Source organism: Salvelinus alpinus, chromosome 24, assembly GCF_045679555.1.
Source record: "Salvelinus alpinus chromosome 24, SLU_Salpinus.1, whole genome shotgun sequence".
NCBI lineage: Eukaryota > Metazoa > Chordata > Actinopteri > Salmoniformes > Salmonidae > Salvelinus > Salvelinus alpinus.
In genome coordinates this window covers 32,276,554-32,298,603 of record NC_092109.1, presented here as the reverse complement: position 1 = coordinate 32,298,603, position 22,050 = coordinate 32,276,554, and the positions used below count along the sequence as shown (strand labels likewise).

Here is a 22,050-nt window from a genome sequence, read left to right as displayed (position 1 = left end):
TAAACCTAGGCATTGAGTGACGATGAGAGAGGTTGCATCTCTGGAGGCGCCAGTTAAGCTAGGTGCGGTCTCCGCATGTGTGGGGGGTGGGACAAGGGGGCTATCTGAGGCATGTTGAGCGGGGCTAGGAGCTCCGCAGTAAAATAAAACAATGAGAGCTGCCCTAAACAACAGTATACAAGGCATATTAACATTAGAGAAAGGCATAAAGCAATCAGGGGCGGCAGGGTAGCCTAGTGGTTAGAGCGTCGGACTAGTAACCGTAAGGTTGCAAGATCGAATCCCTGAGCTGACAAGGTAAAAATCTGTTGTTCTACCCCTGAACAAGGCAGTTCACCCACTGTTCCTAGGCCGTCATTGAAAATAAGAATTTGTTCTTAACTGACTTGCCTAGTTAAATAAAACAAAAATCACAGGTGTTTATTGGGAGAGCTAAGACAACAACAGGTGAGACAACAATGGGAAACCGCTAGGACAACAACAATGGGTGAATGGGCAGAGAGGGTCAGTTAGCTACACTGAGGCTGGGGTTGACAGATAAACAAAATTAAGTACTGTGTAAATGAACTGTCCAGCAGGCATCAGCTCTGGGTCCAATGAGCAGCAATATATGAAACAGTGTTTGTTATAATGCTACAACAATGCAGCAATCAGAAGCTGCAACAATGTCAAAAATAATCTACAAGTAATACTGCTGGACTACAGATGAGTCCATAGGTCAAGGGTGGAGGTTTTCCATTGGTCAACTTGGCTTTTAATTCTGCTAGTTTCCGCTTCCTGTTGACCATGGAGGTTAATATCAAAGAAGCTCAGTGTTATTACGGGACTGGTTAATGTCAGTATTACATTTCTTCCCGTATTGCATGGATTTTAACTAGTTCAAGTTTTTCTGTTGGTATTTGGACGACTTGAATAGACGCTTACACCTGTGTTCATGTCTGGCTTCTAAAGTGGGAGGCGTCACCGCTATGATACCTGATAGCTACGGTGAAATCTCATAGCTAACCTATTGCTAGCTAGCTTGTTATCTGTAAACAAAGCTAGCTAGCTACCGTTAATTTCAGTTGACAGACAACGCCCAGGTACACCTCAACATAAAATAGCTATTAGCTAAATCCTTAAGATTTTAGGCAGTCAACCGCATTTGTGTAGCGAGTGTAGTTATTTGAGGTTGCAGTCCTCGGTGGGAATAAGCTAACTAGCTAGCCATCGAATAGCTGTCATAATGGATAAACAGGAATCTGATCGATTGATAGAGAAAGCAAAGCTGTGCTTGCGGTCAGGGCGGAGAGAAAAAGCCCTTCAACTGTTGTATGAAGCCCAGAAAATATTCCCCAGCACCCGGGCCAGAGGTAAATTTGCCGTAATGGCTGTCTTGTCAATGTTAGCCTTGCTTGCCAACTTGAATGTTAAAATAGAAAGTGCAACGTCTGTATCTTGTGAATTTGATAATGTATGCTCCCATCGAATCCGTGAACATATTAAGCGTATGTTATAGCTACATGTCATCTGAATGATATTTACAATATGGTCGGTTTATAACGCAGGTAATATCTTTCGATAACTTGTGTGCCTGGAAACTAAAAGTGGATTTACTAGCCTGTAAACCACACTCCAATGTGTTACGTTAGTTAGTAATGTTTCTTTCATTAACTTATCCGTGTTATTGCTCAACCTGGTGGTGCAGCTGCAAACAGCCAAACTGGTTAGTTAGTATAATTTGGGGTTAACTGTCTTAAGTAACTCATTTGAATATAAGAAGTGACTAGGTTAGGGAATGCATGTTTCAGATACATAATATTACTTTAATACAGCGATTCCCAACCTTTTCCCCCAGAGCCCCCATTTTCACATTTGAAAAATGTCATGCAAATTTAAATGAACCCTCAATTTAATATATACATATTCTTGTTTACATAAAGTTTTGGTCAACAGATTCACACATTGCATGAGATTACTTCCAAAGCAAAGTACAATTTATTTTACACCACAACTTTAGAATTGTGTAGTTAGGCCCAAATGGAATCTCCTGGAATTTGTTTTACTTTCTACAGAGATTTCTGCAGAAAATCAGCAGAACCTGGATAAAGCTCTTTTTAAACTCTGGTGTATGTTTACACATCATGCAGTTGAATGGGATACTTAAATGTTATACAAATAAAGGTAATCTGTTACATGTAAAACATTACACCCACTTTATTTAACTTTTTATTTCGGTACAATCAGTGTAAACAGATGTGAATATATATAATATATACTTAGTGTCATGAATTTAATGCTGTTTCTGCTGGAGTGAGCGAGAGAGAAATGTTCTGTGGGAAGAGTCAGCTCTTTTTGCCTGGAGGATGTACGTATTTCAAATTAAAATTAAAAACAATGAATGAATGTGGCTTATACAACTTAAAATTCAAGACCGGAAACTTGAATTCAATAACATATGTTTTTGTATGTAGGAACTAAGATTCAAGAATTTCATTGACAAAATAAGTCTTACACTGTAATACGCTGAACACTTACATCTGAACTTGAATCACTTGTTTGAAGAGTCAATCAGGCTGTCTGATAAACAAAACCTAGAGAGGTGTAGACAGAAATGTAACAGGGCCAACATCGTTTCCTAAAGACTGTGACTTCAGAAAGTATTCACAGCCCTTGAATTTTTCCACATTTTGTTGTGTTACAGCCTGAATAAGAAGAGAGTGAGATCCACTGCTCTCACCTCTCTGGCATCAGTTTTGTCTATTGACATGCACCTGTGCCACTCCTCTTCAGACACCTCACTCAACGCAGCGATGATGTGCACAATATCCTTCCTCTCTTTCCTGTACCCTTCCACTTCTGCTGTGTGGAATATATGAATAGAGTTATAGATAGCTAAGCTTGGGTGCCTCTCCGTCACAGCCTGCAGCTTAATGGCATATTCTCTCATGGCAGCTTTGAAGAGCTCTGCACACCCATCTCTCTCTTGCTCTGGAAGTTCCTCCAGCTGAGTGGTGGTGTGGTGGTGCCACTCATCTGCCACTGCCATACTCTGAGGTGCTGTAGCTTGTTGCTGATGGGTCTGTTTCTCAAATCTTTTAAGGACCACTAGCTCCAGACTGTGTTCAACGATGAACACAGCCTGGTCCTTCAGCGAGTATTATTGGTTCACCAACAACTCCTTCAGATCCTAGACACACTTGGCAGGTGTTTCAAAGGTGTCCAGTAACTCCGAGAGGACATCCATGTGCTCTGCCAGCCACTCCACAGCACTGACCCACGAGCACCACCTGGTCTGTACTGCGTAGATTGGCATCACGGGAGTGAAGTCCTTTGCCAGCATGAATGCTCTGAGCTGCTTGGACACTGTTGTAATGTTAACTTTGTACAAAAACAAGGCCAGAAACTACACTTTTGGTCCACCAGTCACTGTGGAAGGTAGATTTCAAAAATCTACCTGACACTCAGATTTTTTTTTTACCAGACAAAATATTTTTGGGGGCCAAAAACAAAAAAGGATGAGCATGCTTTTGTAATGGTTCTAAAATAATATATGTTACTAAGAAGGAATGTGATATATTGCTTAATTTTTTTGTGACCACATAGCATCTTGGGGGTGACAACAACGGAAAGCCCATTAATTTTCATTGAAGGAAAGCAAAGTGGGAGGGGGACCTTTGGGTGATGCGAGCATGGGTGAAGGACGTGAACAGGGCGGGACCAAAATTGGGGGAGATGAACTTTAAGCAAATACTTTGTGACATCGCGTCATTATTGACCAGTTAAAGCTCCGTCCAGTTTAGTTTCCAGCCCCTACTGGATTGGCTATTGATACCTAGCCAGCTTGCTAGCACCAACAAGAGGGCGAAGCAAGCGTTGCTATCCGAATTTATGTAACGGATGTGAAATGGCTAGCTAGTTAGCGGGTACGCGCTACTAGCATTTCAATCAGTTACGTCACTTGCTCTGAGACTTAAGTAGGGTTTCCCCTTGCTCTGCAAGGGCCGCGGCTTTTGTGGAGCGATGGATAACGATGCTTCGTGGGCGACTGTTGTTGATGTGTGCAGAGGGTCCCTGGTTTTATGGATTTTATGTAATGGATGTGAAATGGCTAGCTAGTTAGCGGGTACGCGCTACTAGCATTTCAATCAGTTACGTCACTTGCTCTGAGACTTAAGTAGGGTTTCCCCTTGCTCTGCAAGGGCCGCGGCTTTTGTGGAGCGATGGATAACGATGCTTCGTGGGCGACTGTTGTTGATGTGTGCAGAGGGTCCCTGGTTTTATGGATTTTATGTAATGGATGTGAAATGGCTAGCTAGTTAGCGGGTACGCGCTACTAGCATTTCAATCAGTTACGTCACTTGCTCTGAGACTTAAGTAGGGTTTCCCCTTGCTCTGCAAGGGCCGCGGCTTTTGTGGAGCGATGGATAACGACGCTTCGTGGGCGACTGTTGTTGATGTGTGCAGAGGGTCCCTGGTTCGCGCCCGTGTCGGGGCGAGGGGACGGTTTAAAGTTATACTGTTACATTTACGCGTTAAAAGTATCTCTGCCGTGAGATTGAGCGAGCCTGACTAGTATACGCATAGTCTTCTCTTTAACAGTTGAAACTCAAACATTTAAAAACAACCTAACTTGTGAACAAAACAATGTAAATATCCAAGAAATACAAGGACAAAGTCTCACTTCAGTAGACTTTAATTTCAAGTCAGTTAGACCAACTTTTATGCCTGTGCCAGCTCTTCTAAAAATGAATCTTTCACTCAGCAGTGTTGCTGCGCGAGGTGGGATAGGTTATAGGATTTGTAGTTCTTTGACTTTATGCGATTCATTTACCAGCTATGAAACAAAACGGCTGAAATGCTTTGTAAACAGCTACTGCAGAATTTATTTAGCTATAAATTAGATCATACAGTGAGTATTCACACCTTGACTTATTCCAAATGTTTTTGTTATAGCCTGAATTAAAAATGTACACATTTTTTCCCTCATCCATCTACACACAATACTCCATAATGACAGTAAAAACATGTTTTTGAAAATGAAATACAGAAATATTTAATTTACATAAGTATTCACACTCCTGAGTCAATGCATGTTAGAATCAGCTTAGGCAGCAAGTACAGATGTGAGTATTTCTGGTTATGTTATTTTTCAAGCTGATTTAAGTCAACTGTAACTAGGCCACTCAGGAACATTCAATGTTGTCTTGGTAAGCAACTACAGTGTATATTTGGCCTTGTGTTTTAGGTTATTAACCTGCTGAAAGGTGAATTTGTCTTCCAGTGTCAATTGGAAAACAGACTGAACCAGGTTTTCCTCTAGGATTTTGCCTGTGCTTAGCTCTATTTCGTTTATCTGAAAGTCCTTGCCGATGACAAGCATACCCATAACATGATGCAGACACCACCATGCTTGAAAATATGAAGTGGTACTCAGTGACGTGTTGGATTTGCCCCAAACATAACGCTTTGTGTTCAGAACATAACTTTATTTCTTTGCCACATTTTTAGCAGTTTTACTTTAGTACCTTATTGCAAACAGGATACATGTTTGGGAATATTTGTTTATTTTGTACAGGCTTCCTTTTCACTCTGTAGGTTAGTGTTGTGGAATAACTACAATGTTGTTGATTTATCCTCAATTTTCTCCTATCAAAGCCATTAAACTCTCTAATTGATAAAAAAAATCCCTGAGTGGTTTCCTTCCTCTCCGGCAACTGAGTTAGGAAGGACGACTATCTTTGTAGTGACTGGGTGTATTGATATACCATCCAAAGTGTAATGAATAATTTCACCATGCTCAAAGGGATATTATGTCTTTTATTTTTTTACTCATCTATCAATAGGTGCCCTTCTTTGCAAGTCATTGGAAAACCTCCCTGCTCTTTGGTTGAATCTGTTTGAAATTCACTGCTCGACTGAGGGACCTTACAATTATCTGTATGTATGGGGTACAGAGAGAGATGAGGTAGTCATTCAAAAATCATGTTAAACACTATTGCACACAGTGAGTGCATGCAATAAAAAAAACTTAATTTGTAAACATTTCGAAAAACATAATCCTCTTATGGGGTTTTGTGTTACATCCTGAATTTAAAATGGATTCAATTGAGATTGTGTCACTGGCCTAAACACAACTAAATGTGGAAAAAGTCAAGGTGTAAATCACTTCTAAAGGCACTTGGTACTTGACTATTTTTATTCACAAATACTACCACTGTGAATCCCTGACCACCTGCCAATGTGGCTGGTGAAATGAACGTCTTACCCGCCAATGCCAAAATTTTAAGTCCTAAAAGGTAAAGTCTGCCATTATGGGTCTCTCACCCACTGGCTGAAGTAGAATGTTTAGGGCACACCTCCCACATGTGTCGGTGGTCTCTTCCAAGATCACATAGAGATCCTTGCCCTTCACGCAATCTTTGATGTAGTGCAGGTAAAGCTCAGGTAGGTATACTGGATGTAGTGTGGGTAAAGGTCAGGTAGGTATTCAGTGCAAAGATAGGATGCTGCAGGAACACTCCCTCTTTGCTTTGAGTGTTTCTTTAGAAACGTGGAGAACTTTGGTGTTTGGTCCAGGACCAACTCCTTCCTCTCTGACGTAGTGTTTTAGCCAAACACTCTTCCAGAGTCTGAATTCTTGATTGACCAGTAGGATAACAATAAAAACATGGTTAATATAAATGAAAAACCAACCAACTTTAAATTATCTGGTTTTGGCCAAATTAACTTCTGTCCCTCTCTCATGCAGATACAGTGCATTTGGAAAGTATTCAGACCCCTTGACTTTTTCCACATTTTGTTACGTTTACAGCCTTATTCTAAAATGTATTAAATGTTTTTCCCCTCAATTTACACACTACCCCATAATGACAAAGCGAAAACAGGTTTTTAGACATTTTTGCAAATGTATGACAAATAAAAATCAGATACCCTATTTACATAAGTTTTCAGAACCTTTGCTATGCGACTCGAAATTGAGCTCAGGAGCATCCTGTTTTCATTGATCATTAAGATGTTTCTACAACTTGATTGGAGTCCACCTGTGGTCAATTCAATTGATTGTACATGATTTGAAAAAACCTACACCTGTCTATATGCAGTAATGTCCCACCGTTGACAGTGCATGTCAGAGCAAAAACCAAGCCATGAGGTCGAAGGAATTGTCCGTAGAGCACCGAGACAGGGTTGTGTCTCGGCACAGATCTGGGGAAGGGTACCAAAACATTTCTGCAGTATTGAAGGTCCCCAAGAACACAGTGGCCTCCATCATTCTTAAGTGGAAGAAGTTTGGAACTATCCAGACTCTTCTTAGAGCTGGCCGCCTGGCCAAACTGACAAATTGGGGGAGAAGGGCCTTGGTCAGGAAGGTGACCAAGAACCCGATGGTCACTCTGACAGAGCTCCAGAGTACCTCTGTGGAGATGGGAGAATCTTCCAGAAGGACAACCATCTCTGCAGCACTCCACCAATCAGGCCTTTATGGTAGAGTGGCCAGACGGAAGTCACTCCTCAATAAACGGCACATGACAGCTCTCTTGGAGTTTGCCAAAAGGCACCTAAAGGACTCTGACCATGAGAAACAAGATTCTCTGGTCTAATGACTCCAAAATGGAACTCCTTGGCCTGAATCCCAAGTGTCACGTCTGGAGGAAATCTGGCACCATCGCTACGGTGAAGCACGGTGGTGCCAGCATCATGCTGTAGGGATGTTTTTCAGGGACTGGGAGACAAATCAGAATCGAGGGAAAGATGAACGAAGCAAAGTACAGATCCTTGATGACAACCTGCTCAGGACCTCAGACTGGGGCGAAGGGTCACCTTCCAAAAGGACAACGACCCTAAGCACACAGCCAAGACAACACAGGAGTGGTTTCGGGACAAGTCTCAATGTCCTTGAGTGGCCCAGCCAGAGCCTGGACTTGAACCCGATCGAACATCTCTGGAGAGACCTAAAAACAGCTGTGCAGCGACTTTCCCCATCCAACCTGACAGCTTGAGAGGATCTGCAGAGAAGATTGGGAGAAACTCCCCAAATACTGGTGTACCAAGCTTGTAGCGTCATACCCAAGAAGACTCAAGTCTGTAATCACTGCCAGAGGTGAGTAAAGTACTGAGTAAAGGGTCTGAATACTTATGTAAATGTGATATTTCCATCTTTTGTATTTTTTTTATGCATTTGCTAACATTTCTAAAAGAAAAAATATATACTTGTTTTTGCTTTGTCATGGGTTTTTTTGTGTAGATTGAGGGGGACATTTTTAGAATAAGGCTGTAATGTAACAAACGGAGAGATCCCAACAACCCCACACACAGCACACAAAAGGACACCCCATCATTAATTTGCTTTTCCACCCAATATTGTTCTGGTCATTATTTCCTCCATGCTAACCCTGAACCTATTTTGGTCAGGGATTTAAATACAGGCTAGTAAAGCTAGCAATATTCACCACTGTTGCCTTTGATCAATCTGCCACAAATCTGTACATCGCGCACACTCTCCCTCACACACACGCAGGCAGAACCCAACACACACACATCACAGCTAGACAACTTTTACCTCCGAAATAGCTTCCTAGCTTAGTGCACGCTAGCTATCTAACGTAGCTAGCTAGCCTGCGAAGTTTACCGCAGTTTGCAACCGGTGAAGATAGCTTATGCAACAATGCGTTGACTAAATTACTCTGTTAACCTAACTTACTTATTTTGATAGTAGGGTATTTACATCAAAATAGTTGTTAGCTTGCCTTTCGAGTCTGGTGTTGAATGGATCTCAGGTGCTCCACCACCGTTCTGCTTTTTATGTGGTTGATAGTTTTGGCACGATTTACAAAATAAGATTCCCTTGTCCTCATAAACATAATTTGTGAACTCTCTTAAACCTTGTTCACATTGGCAGTTTTGAATTTATTGAAATCCATTTTTTTTGCATATCTGTTTTCCTGAAGTCTCAACAGCCAAAAAGCACATGGAAGCAAATATTTCAAGTCACCTTCGTAGGTGGTTTGAAAGCAGATACAAATCTGCAAGTCCCGCCTCTCCCACCTCATTGGTTTTTAGGAGCATATACTAACGTGTCATCTCCTCATTGTTTTTTGGAGGATATACCCACGTGGGGTGATTGAAAGATGAACTGAGGTCTACACTCAAGTCGGTAATGGTAATGCACCTTAAGTTTGGTTGCCAACCACCATAGAAAGTCCAAAGAAGAAGAAGCCTGAAGTAGGAGAGATTACTACTATACATTTTATCTGTGGATTAATTGTCGGAGTATAGGACCTTGTGCATTTCAGGTAAAATAACAACCCAATGTTTATATCCCAGGACAAATTAACTAGCAACAGCTAGCTAGCTAGGTCTGGTCAGCATGTTAGTCACGCATTTTACTGCTTGTTTCTAGCCTAAAGTATTGTGGATTTATGTGTCGTCTTTAGATCGGTATAAACAATCGCAAATTGTTTTGTGTTTTTTACTCTTTAAATCAAGGAAGATCCCGCGCCACACCAAGTTAGTCTTAGCCAGCCTCAGTCTTGATGTCTCATCTATTGATATTTACCCGCTTGCCTGATCTCTCGGTCTTCCGTCAGTGTTGATTGATGCCATAGTGAGGAATGGGAGCTCTGCTGCTCCAGAGGAGCCCCACATACCCCCACCACGTGGCTTCCGATCAAATGAAGAGGACTGGGATGGAGAGGAGGCACGCAGAGGAGCCAGTGAGGAGAAGCAGACCTACACAGAGGATCAGCGTCAGGGTGTTTTCAGGTACCTGCCCCTTAGTATTAAATCACACTGTCTTTACCTGAGTTTTTCTATATTTTATTTAGTGATAGGCCATCATTCAGTTTGAGCACTCTGAGACCCCAGCTACATTTTGTCAAGATGTCCACCCAGTAAAACTGCACCTGCACATTGTACACATTAATGTTGTGATGTCAGATTTCATAAGATTCTTTGTTTTGTTTGATCCATGCAGGATAAAGAAATGCAAGGACTTCTATGAGATCCTGGGCGTTCCTAAAGACGCTAGTGATGAAGATCTGAAGAAGGCATACAGGAAGCTGGCACTGAAGTTCCACCCTGATAAGAATTGTGCCCCGGGAGCCACAGATGCATTTAAAGGTAAAGGGATGCCTCTTACTGCTGTGTTTCCCTCTCCTGATCCATGACTTATCGGTATCAGATCTTCCTCCTCCTCTGGTCACATTAGATGATCATGTGAGCATTTCTCATGTGCTCCTAAAATTATAAATAAATATGGCCACTGTAAAGATGGCGCTGCAGTGGATAGCTGCAATCTTACGGGCTCCTGACCAATTCTGCTATTTTGTGTTGTTTTTTTTGTACATAATGTCTCGCCATTTCCTATGACCAAAAGCAGCTTCTGGACATCAGAACAGCGATCACTAACATTGATTTGGATGATTGCGGTATCACAGATTACGAAGGGAAACCCAGCCCCGAGCTGCCCAGCGACGCAAGCCTTCCAGACGAGCTAATTACCGTTTTATGCTAGCTTCAAGGCAAACAACACTGAACTATGCATGAGAGCACCAGCTGTTCCGGTGACTGTATGATCTCGCTTTTTGTAGCCGATGTGAGTAAGAACTTTAAACAGGTTAACATTCGCAAGGCCAGACAAAATACCAGGACACTTACTCGGAGCATGTGCTGACCACCTGGCAAGTGTCTTCACTGACATTTTACATTCTTTAAATAACAAAAAAAACATTAGTCATTTAGGAGACACTCTTATCCAGAGCGACTTACAGGAGCAGTTAGGGTTAAGTGCCTCGCTCAAAGGCACATTGACAGATTTGTCACCAGTCGGCTTGGAGATTCAAACCAGCAACCTTTCGGTTACTGGCCCGTCGCTCTTAATTGCTAGGCTGCCTCCTGTACTTTATACAACCAATCCTTGACCCGGTCTGTAATACCAACTTGTTTCAAGCAGACAACCATAGTCCCTGTGCCCAAGAATGCCAAAGTTATTTAGGCAGGTTACCATCGCCCCATAGAACTCACATATATAGCCATGAAATGCTTTGAAAGGCATCTCATGGCTTACATCAACACCATCATTCCAAACACCCTGGACCCACTCCAATTCGCATAACGCCCAAACAGATCCACAGATGACTCAATCTCTATTGCACTCCACCCTTTCCCACTTGGACAAAAGGAACACCTACGTGAGAATGCTGTTCACTGACTACAGCTCAGCATTCAACACCATAGTGCCCTCCAAGCTCAACACCAAGCTCAGGACCTTGGGACGGAACACCTCCCTCTGCAACTGGATCCTGGACTTCCTGACGGGCCTACGGCGGTGAGGGTAGGCAACAATGCATCAGCCACGCTGACCATCAACAAGGGGCCCCTCGGGGGGTGTGCTCAGTTCCCTCTTCCTGTTCACCCATGACTGCGTAACTGTGCACGACTCCCAACACCAAGTTTGCTGACAACACAACGGTGGTAGTTACTGATCACTGACGACAATGAGGCAGCCTATAGGGAAGAGGCCGGCAATCTAGCAGTGTGGTGCCAGGACAACAACCTCTCCCTCAATGTCAGCAAGACAAAGGCGCTGATCATGGACTACAGGAAACGCAGGGGCGAGCACACATCCATCCACATATGGGGCTATAGTGGAGCGGGTCGAGAGAGCTTCAAGTTTCTTTGTGTCCACATCACTAAGGAATTAACATAGTCCACACACACCTACACAGTTGTGAAGAGGGCACGACAGCACCTTTTCCCCCTCAGGAGGCTGTAGAGATTTGGCATTGGCCCATGGGTCAGAGGAAGGCCCAAATAAATTGTCAAAGACACCAGCCACCCAAGCCATAGACTGTTCTATCTTCTACCGCACGGAAAGCGGTACCAATGCAACAAGTTTGGAAACATGACGCTGAACAGCTTCTACCCCCAAGCCATAAGAGTGGTAAACAAGACTAAATTAATAGCTAATCAAATGGCTACCCGGACTAAATGCATTGACCCTTTTTTGCACCTACTGTCTTGCACTGGACTCTACCCACACACACTTACACTGACACCCCAACACACACATACAGTTGAACTCGGAAGTTTACATACACCTTAGCCAAATACATTTAAACTCCGTTCACAATTCCTGACATTTAATCCTAGTAAAAATTCCCTGTCTTAGGTCAGTTAGGATCACCACTTTATTTTAAGAATGTGAAATGTCAGAATAATAGTAGAGAGAATGATTTATTTCAGCTTTTATTTATTTCGTCACATTCCCAGTAGGTCAGAAGTTTACATACACTCAATTAGTATTTGGTAGCATTGCCTTTAAATTGTTTAACTTGGGTCAAACGTTTCGGGTAGTCTTCCACAAGCTTCTCACATTAAGTTGGGTGAATTTTGGCCCATTCCTCCTGACAGAGCTGGGGTAACTGAGTCAGGTTTGTAGGCCTCCTTGCTCGCACACACTTTCTCAGTTCTGTCCACACATTTTCTATAGGATTGAGGTCAGGGCTTTGTGATGGCCACTCCAATACCTTGACTTTGTTGTCCTTAATTCTTGACGCACGGATCCCTTTAGCGGGATCATTTTCGTAAACAACCGCTGAATTGCAGAGCGCCAAATAAAATAAAAAATAAAATAAAAATTTATTTTCATGAAATCACAAGTGAAATATACCAAAACACAGCTTAGCTTGTTGTTAATCCACCTATCGTGTCAGATTTTGAAAATATGCTTTACAGTGAAAGCAATCCAAGCGTTTGTGAGTTTATCGATCACTAGACAAAACAGTAAGAACACCTAGCAGCCATGTAGAATGGTCACGAAAGCCAGAAAAGCTATAAAATTAATCGCTTACCTTTGATGATCTTCAGATGTTTGCACTCACGAGACTCCCAGTTACACAATAAATGTTCCTTTTGTTCGATAAAGATTTTTTTATATCAACATACCGCCATTTGTTTGGCGCGTTATGTTCAGTATTCCACAGCCTTAGGCAAGTCAAGGCTTGACACAAATTCCATATAGTATCTGTAAAGGTCATAAAAACATGTCAAATGTTTTTAATAATCAATCCTCAGGTTGTTTTTAACATCAATAATCGATAATATTTCAACCGGACTTGTAAACTATTCAATACTGGAGAGAAAGAAAATGCCGAGCAACGAGTGTCTGGCGCAAAAACTAATGGAGGGACATCCGCCTATCCACTGACGCGTTTTGATAAATCGCTCATTTTTTTAAATAAAAGCTTGAAACTATGTCTAAAGACTGTACACGCCCTGAGGAAGCCACAGGAAAAGGAATCTGGTTGATATCCCTTTAAATGGACGAAAGGCAGGCAATGGATTTTTCAAAATAGAAGTCACTTCCGGGTTGGATTTCCTCAGGTTTTCGCCTGCAAAATCAGTTCTGTTATACTCACAGACAATATTTTGACAGTTTTGGAAACTTTAGAGTGTTTTCTATCATACTCTGTCAATTATATGCATATTCTAGCATCTGGACCTGAGAAATAGGCAGCTTACAATGGGAATGTTATTTTTCCAAACATAAAAATTCTGCCCCCTAGCTTCAAGAGGTTTTAAGCCATTTTAACACAACTTTGGATGTATGCTTGGGGTCATTGTCCATTTGGAAGAGCCATTTGCGACCAAGCTTTAACTTCCTGACTGATGTTGCTTCAATATATCCACATAAGTTTCCTCCCTCATGATGCCATCTATTTTGAAGTGCACCAGTCCCTCCTGCAGCAAAGCACCCCCACACCATGATGCTGCCACCCCCGTGCTTCATGGTTGGGATGGTGTTCTTCGGCTTGCAAGCATCCCCCTTTTTCCATCAAGCATAACGATGGTCATGATGGCCAAAAAGTTATATTTTTGTTTCATCAGACCAGAGGACATTTCTCCAAAAAGTACGATCTTTGTCCCCATGTGCAGTTGCAAACCGTAGTCTGGCTTTTTTATGGAGGTTTTGGAGCAGTGGCTTCTTCCTTGCTGAGCGGCCTTTCAGGTTATGTCAATATAGGACACGTTTTACTGTGGATAAAGATATTTTTGTACCTGTTTCCTCCAGCATCTTCACAAGGTCCTTTGCTGCTGTTCTGGGATTGATTTGCACTTTTCGCACCAAAGTACGTTCATCTCTAGGAGAAAGAACGCGTCTCCTTCCTGAGCGGTATGACAGCTGCCTGGTCCCATGGTGTTTATACTTGATTGTACAGATGAACGTGGTACCTTCAGGCATTTGGAAATTGCTCCCAAGGATGAACCAGACTTGTAGAGGTCAACAATTTCTTTTCCGAGGTCTTGGCTGATTTCTTTTGATTTTTCCCATGATGTCAAGCAAAGAGGCACGGAGTTTGAAGGTAGGCCTTGAAATACATCCACAGGTACACCTCCAATTGACTCAAAGGATGTCAATTAGGCTATCAGAAGCTTCTAAAGCCATGACATCATTTTATGGAATTTTCCAAGCTCTTTAAAGGCACAGTCATCTTAGTGTATGTAAACTTCTGACCCACTGGACTTATGATACAGTGAATTATAAATGAAATAATTTGTCTGTTAACAATTGTTGGAAAAATGACTTGTGTCATGCACAAAGTAAATGTCCTTACCGACTTGCCAAAACTATAGTTTGTTAACAAGAAATTTGTCGAGTGGTTGAAAAATTTGTTTTAATGACTCCAACCTAAGTGTATGTAAACTTCCGACTTCAACTGTACATGCGCACGCAAGCATACTGACACTACACACACTCACACTTTTTTATACTCACCATATATAGGCTGCTGCTACTGTCTATTATCTACCATGTTGCCTAGTCACTACCTCTATGTAAATAGTTATCTCAATTACCTCGTACCTCTACACATCGAGTCGGTACTGGTACTCCCTGTATATAGCCATGTTATTTTTACTTGTTATTCACTGTGTATGTATTCCTCGTGTCACTATTTACATTTTGTACTACATTTTTATCTTTAACTCTTCATTGTTGGAAAAGGACCCGTAAGAAAGTCTTTCACTTTTAGTCTACACCTGTTGTTTACCAAGCATTCGACAAATAAGATTATATTTGAGTTGTATTTTTGTGGAACTGCCGGTGCAGATAATTAGACCAGTCCTCTCTTCTCATGCTGTTGTGGCTCTCTACGTCAGACGGTTCCAAATCGTAGGCCTGATAAGTATTTTTTTCTTTACAGCCATAGGCAATGCGTATGCGGTGCTCAGCAACGCTGAGAAGCGTCATCAGTATGACCAGTATGGAGAACAGGCTCCGTCTGAGAGCACCGCCCACGCTCGCCACGGACACTACCGCAACTTCAACAGGGACTTTGAGGCCGACATCTCCCCTGAGGAACTCTTCAACATCTTCTTTGGAGGAAGGTTTCCCACAGGTCAGTTTGTGTGTATTTCTGAAAGAGAGAGTTGGTGTGTGCGTTAATCTCTGTTACTTGAATTTTGGATTTGAGTGACTCATTGTCAGTTGTTGCTAAGTAGTTCAGTGCATGTAAATCATGTCTGTTCTGCTCCTTCAGGCAACATCCATGTGTACACCAACAGAGGAGCCACCTACTCTAACTTCTATCAGCCTCGTCGGCGACGTGCATATGAGAGGCGCGAGGAGGAGGTGGGGCAGAACCGCAGTCAGGTCAGTCAGTGTCCACGAGAGATCTCAGAGAAAATCCCATCAGTTCAACTCATAGATGTTCTGTGGCTGTGTGATTAACCAACAGAGCTACAGCTGATTGCCTATGGGTGTACAGTTTAACCAACAGAGCTACAGCTGATTGCCTATGGGTGTACAGTTTAACCAACAGAGCTACAGCTGATTGCCTATGGGTGTACAGTTTAACCAACAGAGCTACAGCTGATTGCCTATGGGTGTACAGTTTAACCAACAGAGCTACAGCTGATTGCCTATGGGTGTACAGTTTAACCAACAGAGCTACAGCTGATTGCCTATGGGTGTACAGTTTAACCAACAGAGCTACAGCTGATTGCCTATGGGTGTACAGTTTAACCAACAGAGCTACAGCTGATTGCCTATGGGTGTACAGTTTAACCAACAGAGCTACAGCTGATTGCCTATGGGTGTACAGTTTAACCAACAGAGCTACAGCTGATTGCCTATGGGTGTACAGTTTAACCAACAGAGCTACAGCTGATTGCCTATGGGTGTACAGTTTAACCAACAGAGCTACAGCTGATTGCCTATGGGTGTACAGTTTAACCAACAGAGCTACAGCTGATGTGTTTATGGGTTTACAATTGATGCTGTACCTTGATTTGAAAGAACTCCACTCCCTGAGGTTGGGTGTGGCTTTTAGATTTGATCCTGTTTGTCATTGGATACCATCTCCCTCTGAGGTGCTGCAATAGGCAGTTAAATGGAGAACCTTATGCTGCTCCAAGAGGATCAGTTACAGTGGGGGTTGAAGGTTGACCAGTGAAACAGACCAGCTGTGAAAATAAGAGTAGAAGCTTTCACCATGCCTAGACCAGATTGTTGCAGTAAGCAAACGAGTCCTTGAAACGTTACTGTACATTGATTAAATGTATTTCCAGTTATTTGATGTGTTTATGAACTTCTTCTGGTTCTGCCTTTCCTCAGCAGAACACCTTCACAGCCTTCCTGCAGCTTCTTCCTGTTCTGGTGCTGATCCTCATATCTGTTGTGACCCAACTGATGGCCACCAACCCTCCTTACGGTCTCTTTTACAAACCGTGAGTCCACTGTAACATCAACCAAGCTTCTTGATGATACGTTTGTCTCTCAAATAGACTCCATATTAACCTATTTCACAGACTGGTAGCATGGTAACTGTCAAATGCTGGGTGCAGAGTGCATGAGGACCCTGAAGAGGGTGAGGTGTGATGTGTATTGGGTACCCTTTGTAAACATTTAGTGGGACTGACTGTATGTCAAGGTGGAGTCGCAATTCAACGGCTCAGACACGAGACTTTTATGTGGCAGGGCCTACAGGAAATCACGGACTACAAAAAGAACCAGCCACGTCACGGACACCAACGTCACGCTTCCAGACAAACTAAACACCTTCTTAGCACGCTTGGAGGATAATATAGTACCACCGTCGCTGCCCGCTAACAGGGCCTGCACCCCCCTCCCTCTCCTTCTCTGTGGCTGACGTGAGTAAAATATTTCAACGTGTTAACCCTCACAAAGCTGCAGGTCCAGACGGCATCCCTAGCCGCGTCCTCAGAGCATGCGCAGGCTGGTGTGTTTACGGACATATTTAATCGCTCCCTATCCCAGTCTGTTGTCCCCACATGCTTCAAGATGGCTACCATTGTTCCTGTACCCAAGAAGGCAAAGATGACTGAACTAAATGACTATCGCCCCGTAGCACTCACTTCTGTCATCATAAAGTGCTTTGAGAGACTAGTCAAGGACCATATCACCTCCACCTTACCAGCCACCCTAGACCCACTTCAGTTTGCATACCGCCCCAACAGGTCCACAGACGACGCAATCGCCATCACACTGGAAGTCTCAAGCTATTGCTCGCCTGAGGTACTGTGGTCTACAGCTTATCATGAGATACTCTATCTACCTAGAGAGTTTTCATATGTATTTTTCGTATTGGTTTACATACCACCACAGATTGAGGCTGGCACTAAGACAGCATTGAATGAGCTGTATTAAGCAAACAAGAAAACGCTCACCCAGAGGCGGTGCTCCTAGTAGCCGGGGACTTTAATGCAGGGAAACTTAAATCCGTTTTGCCAAATTTCTATCAGTATGTTAAATGTGCAACCAGAGGGAAAAAAAACTCTGGACCACCTTTACTCCACACACAGAGATGCATACAAAGCTCTCCCTCGCCCTCCATTTGGCAAATCTGACCATAATTCTATCCTCCTGATTCCTGCTTATGATTAAAAATTAAAGCAGGAAGTACCAGTGACTAGATCAATAAAAAAGTGGTCAGATGAAGCAGATGCTTAGCTATAGGACTGTTTTTCTAGCACAGACTGGAATATGTTCCGGGATTCCTCCGATGGCAGTGAGGAGTACACCACATCAGTCATTGGCTTCATCAATAAGTGCATCGATGATGTCGTCCCCCACAGTGACCGTACGTACATACCCCAACCAGAAGCCATGGATTACAGGCAACATCTGCACTGAGCTAAAGGCTAGAGCTACCGCTTTCAAGGAGTGGTACTCTAACCCGGAAGCTTATATGAAATCCCGCTATGCCCTCCGATGAACCATCAAACAGGCAAAGCGTCAATACAGGACTAAGATTTAATTGTTTTACACCGGCTCTGACGCTCGTCGGATGTGGCAGGGCTTGCAAACCATTAGACTACGAAGGGAAGCACAGCCGAAAGCTGCCCAGTGACACGAGTCTATCAGACGAGCTAAACTACTTCTATGCTCGCTTCGAGGCAAACAGCCCCAACGGATCCACAGATGATGCAATCTCTATTGCACTCCACACTGCCCTATCCCATTTGGACAAAAGCAATACCTATGAATGCTTTTCATTGACTACAGCTCAGCATTCAACACCATAGTACCCTCCAAGCTCATCATCAAGCTAGAGGCCCTGGGTCTCTACCCCGCCCTGTGCAATTGGGTCCTGGACTTTCTGACGGGCCGTCCCCAGTTGAAGGTAGGAAACAACATCTCCACTTCGCTGACCCTCAACACTGGGGCCCCACAAGGGTGCGTGCTCAGCCCCCTCCTGTACTCCCTGTTCACCCACAACTGCGTGGCCATGCACGCCTCCAACTCAATCACCAAGTTTGCAGACAACACAACAGTAATGGGCTTGATTACCAACAACAACGAGACAGCCTACAGGGAGGAGGTGAGGGCACTCGGAGTGTGGTGTCAGGAAAACGACCTCTCACTCAACGTCAACAAAACAAATGAGATGATCGTGGGCTTCAGGAAACAGCAGAGGGAGCACCCCCCTATCCACATCGACGGGACAGCAGTGGAGAAGGTGGGAAGATTTAAGTTCCTCGGCATACACATCACAGACAAACTGAAATGGTTCACCCACACAGATAGTGTGGTGAAGAAGGCTCAAATTTGGCTTGTCACCCAAAGCCCTGACAAACTTTTACAGATTCACAATCGAGAGCATCCTGTCGGGCTGTATTACAGCCCCGGTACGGCAACTGCACCCCCTTCAACCACAAGGCTGTCCAGATGGTGGTGCGGTCTGCACAACGCATCACCGGGGGCAAACTACCTGCCCTCCATGACACCTTCAGCACCCGATGTCACAGGAAAGCCAAAAAGATCATCAAAGACAACAACCACCTGAGTCACTGCCTGTTCACACCGCTACCATCCAGAAGGCGAGGTCAGTACAGGTGCATCAAAGCTGGGACCGAGAGACGCTGTTTTTCAGTCTCTCAAGGCCATCAGACTGCTAAACAGCAATCACTAACTCAGAGAGGCTGCTGCCTACATTGAGACCAATCACTGGCCACTTTAATAAATGGATCACTAGTCACTTGGATCACTAGTACTCTAAATAATGCCACTTTAATAATGTTTACATATCTTACATTACTCATCACGTGTGTGTACTGTATTTTATACCATCTATTGCACCTTGCCTATGCCGCTCGGCCATTGCTCATCCATATACTTACATGTACATATTCTCATTCACCCCTTTAGATTTGTGTGTATTAGGTAGTTGCTGGGGAATTGTTAGATATTACTGCACTGTTGGAGCTAGAAGCACAAGCATTTCGCTACACTCGCATTAATATCTGCTAACCATATGTATGTGACAAATAAAATTTGATTTGATGTTTATTTCAGGGCCATGGGCCTGGTGGTCTCCCGGGAGACCCAGAACATGGGTGTTCCCTACTACGTGGACAAGGGCTTCCAGAAGGAGTACCGTGGGGAGTCCCTGGAAGAGCTGGAGAAGACCATAGAGAGTGACTACATTGAACACCTGCAGAGCAGCTGCTGGAAGGAGAAACAGCAGAGTAAGTCCAGCTGCATTCAGGTTCTGGCAGCTTGGCTCTGTCCCCATTGACAGCCACCTGAGACTTGTTGACTGAGAGAGCCACACATGGTTTATTCATATTGTAGAGTATGAAGGTATCCATATATGAGCTGATGTTTTTCTCATTCCTCAGAGTCGGATTTGGCGAATCTTGCACAACTGTACCGTGATGACAGACTGAAGGCGAAGGCTGAGTCTCTGAAGCTGGACAACTGTGACAAGCTGTACCGCTTTGTGGGCCAACAGAGAGGAGAATGAGGGGCTTAGACAGGAGAGGGAGGCATCTCTTTCCAGCTGGGAATTCTACACTTTACTCATTTAATATTGTTTATTTATTTTATTTATTCAATCGGGTCACTTTTTTGAAGAACATCTCTTCTCTGGATAGAGCACAGTGGTAGCCAAAGCCCTTTGATCTGAAACATTGTGCCGCCTTTCCTCTCGGATGGAAGAAAGTTGAGGTGCATGTACTATGAGTTGCCCACCGTGGCTCTGTGGATAACAACATAAAGCCCAGTCTGGCTGGCTCTGGGATTGTTTTATTGATGTACAGGAGCCTTGTTACTGCTTCCTTACATTAAGGAATATAGGCTTGCTTACAACGTTTGAGAAAATGGTTGTCTGTTCACACCTACACTTTGTTAGTCACCTGTTTGAAACATGTTTAGCATTGCTGCTGGGTTACTCATTTATTTCCATGTTTGTTTCTGTGGCGTGAGTTTAATGGAGTATATTGTGTAGGTCTTGGAAAGAACATAGCTAGAGCAGTGAGTCACTTTTTAATTGGAAATAACATTTTTAATTGTGAAGAACGAATGCAAGGACCTGAAAACCACTAACTTCTAGAATAGGTTTTCAGAGACTGAGGCAAACGAGAGCTTCTATTTGAAAAGACAGATCTATATGGTCTTAAACTGTGAAGAAAATGTAGATTTATTATGCCTGTTAGAGAAAGTAAGGCCAGAGCTATATACTCTATCTCTACAACATTAGATTCACTTACAATCTAACTGCAGATTTCTGTTTTATGTGAAATACATTGATACTTTTTATTTTGCTGTGCTCTAAGACTTTGCCAAACGGCGTTGCCATAGTTGTACTTGTCCATTATTTGGTCCTTCTGGTTCATTCTAAAGCACTTGCTGCCGTTTTATTTGGAACCTGCTGTCCTAGTCTCTATTCCCCAATGCATGCAGCCCCATGTTCTGCCCTCTTATTTTTTATCCATGTCCTTGTTACACATCAGGTGCTCAGTCAATAGCTGCTGCAGTACACCTCTGTAAAGGACTAAGAGAAATCCACTCATCCTGCCCATTCATTTAATCAACTGTTACATTCATTTAATTAACTGTTACTTTACTAAGAGCTTTCAAACATTTCTCCAAATGAACATTTGTTCAGTAATCTTTTAATGCTTGACCTTCCTTTAGTCAGATCATAAATCCAGCAGACGAAGGGTTAACAGCCACACTAGTGGCAGACAGACAGGATGCGGTTGGGGCAGTAATGGATTACAGATTAGACCCGATGCTAACTAGAGACCCAGTTGTCTCTTGGCTGAACTCTGGTGTCCAGTTGATTTGTGCTGTCAGAGCAGGTTTTCAAGCTGGTTTATTAAAAAGTTAAACAATCCCTTGGTGTCTATGGGTTGCTTTTGTCTAGTATGTCTACAGAGCATTGATCCAGATGGCTATACTCTCACCCTACTGGTGTTACACCCCAGCTCAGGCAGAGTTTCAGCCTGATTGCGCTGTCGACAATGCAAATTGTTCGATTGAGCTGACATATGCAGCGTTTACCGTGATTGCGGTCTCCGCGAACATTGTCGACAACGCACAATCATATTAAATCCCAGCCTTAGTCCTTGTTGGATTTCTTTTGAAGCTAGAAACCTTAATTGAAACAATAACAAAGCCGTCGCCCTGTCTCTGTTTTGGGTGAAAAACTGAGGGATGGGCCTGGAGAAATGTGACCACTCATATCCATAGACAGAGCTATGGATCCACTAACCAACCATGAGACATTTGTTTGAAAAGTGTTTTCAGCATTTACATTGGAGAAC

The 22,050-nt window shown here is 43.2% G+C and overlaps 1 protein-coding gene across 2 annotated transcripts; it reads left to right on the top strand.

The window, feature by feature from the left end:
• The first annotated feature begins 108 nt into the window (after positions 1-108).
• On the top strand, positions 109-21,620 carry LOC139552649 (dnaJ homolog subfamily C member 18-like). Of its 2 annotated transcripts, none has more exons than XM_071364567.1 (8): positions 109-1,352; positions 9,567-9,741; positions 9,953-10,098; positions 15,183-15,377; positions 15,519-15,631; positions 16,598-16,707; positions 19,796-19,968; positions 20,122-21,620. In XM_071364567.1, the coding sequence occupies exons 1-8, from the start codon at positions 1,226-1,228 to the stop codon at positions 20,244-20,246; spliced, it is 1,164 nt and encodes a 387-aa protein (XP_071220668.1). In that variant the 5' UTR covers positions 109-1,225; the 3' UTR covers positions 20,247-21,620. The 2 variants fall into 2 exon arrangements, with proteins under 2 accessions (XP_071220668.1, XP_071220667.1); XM_071364566.1 differs by having other exon boundaries at positions 16,595-16,707.
• The last annotated feature ends 430 nt before the right edge of the window (positions 21,621-22,050 follow it).

Bases quoted from the DNA above. Each gene is read 5' to 3' on its own strand.
- LOC139552649 (XM_071364566.1), top strand. From the start codon at position 1,226: ATGGATAAACAGGAATCTGATCGATTGATAGAGAAAGCAAAGCTGTGC. The intron at 9,742-9,952 runs GTACCTGCCCCT...TGATCCATGCAG, and splicing joins CAGCGTCAGGGTGTTTTCAG to GATAAAGAAATGCAAGGACT. The intron at 10,099-15,182 runs GTAAAGGGATGC...TTTTCTTTACAG, and splicing joins AGCCACAGATGCATTTAAAG to CCATAGGCAATGCGTATGCG.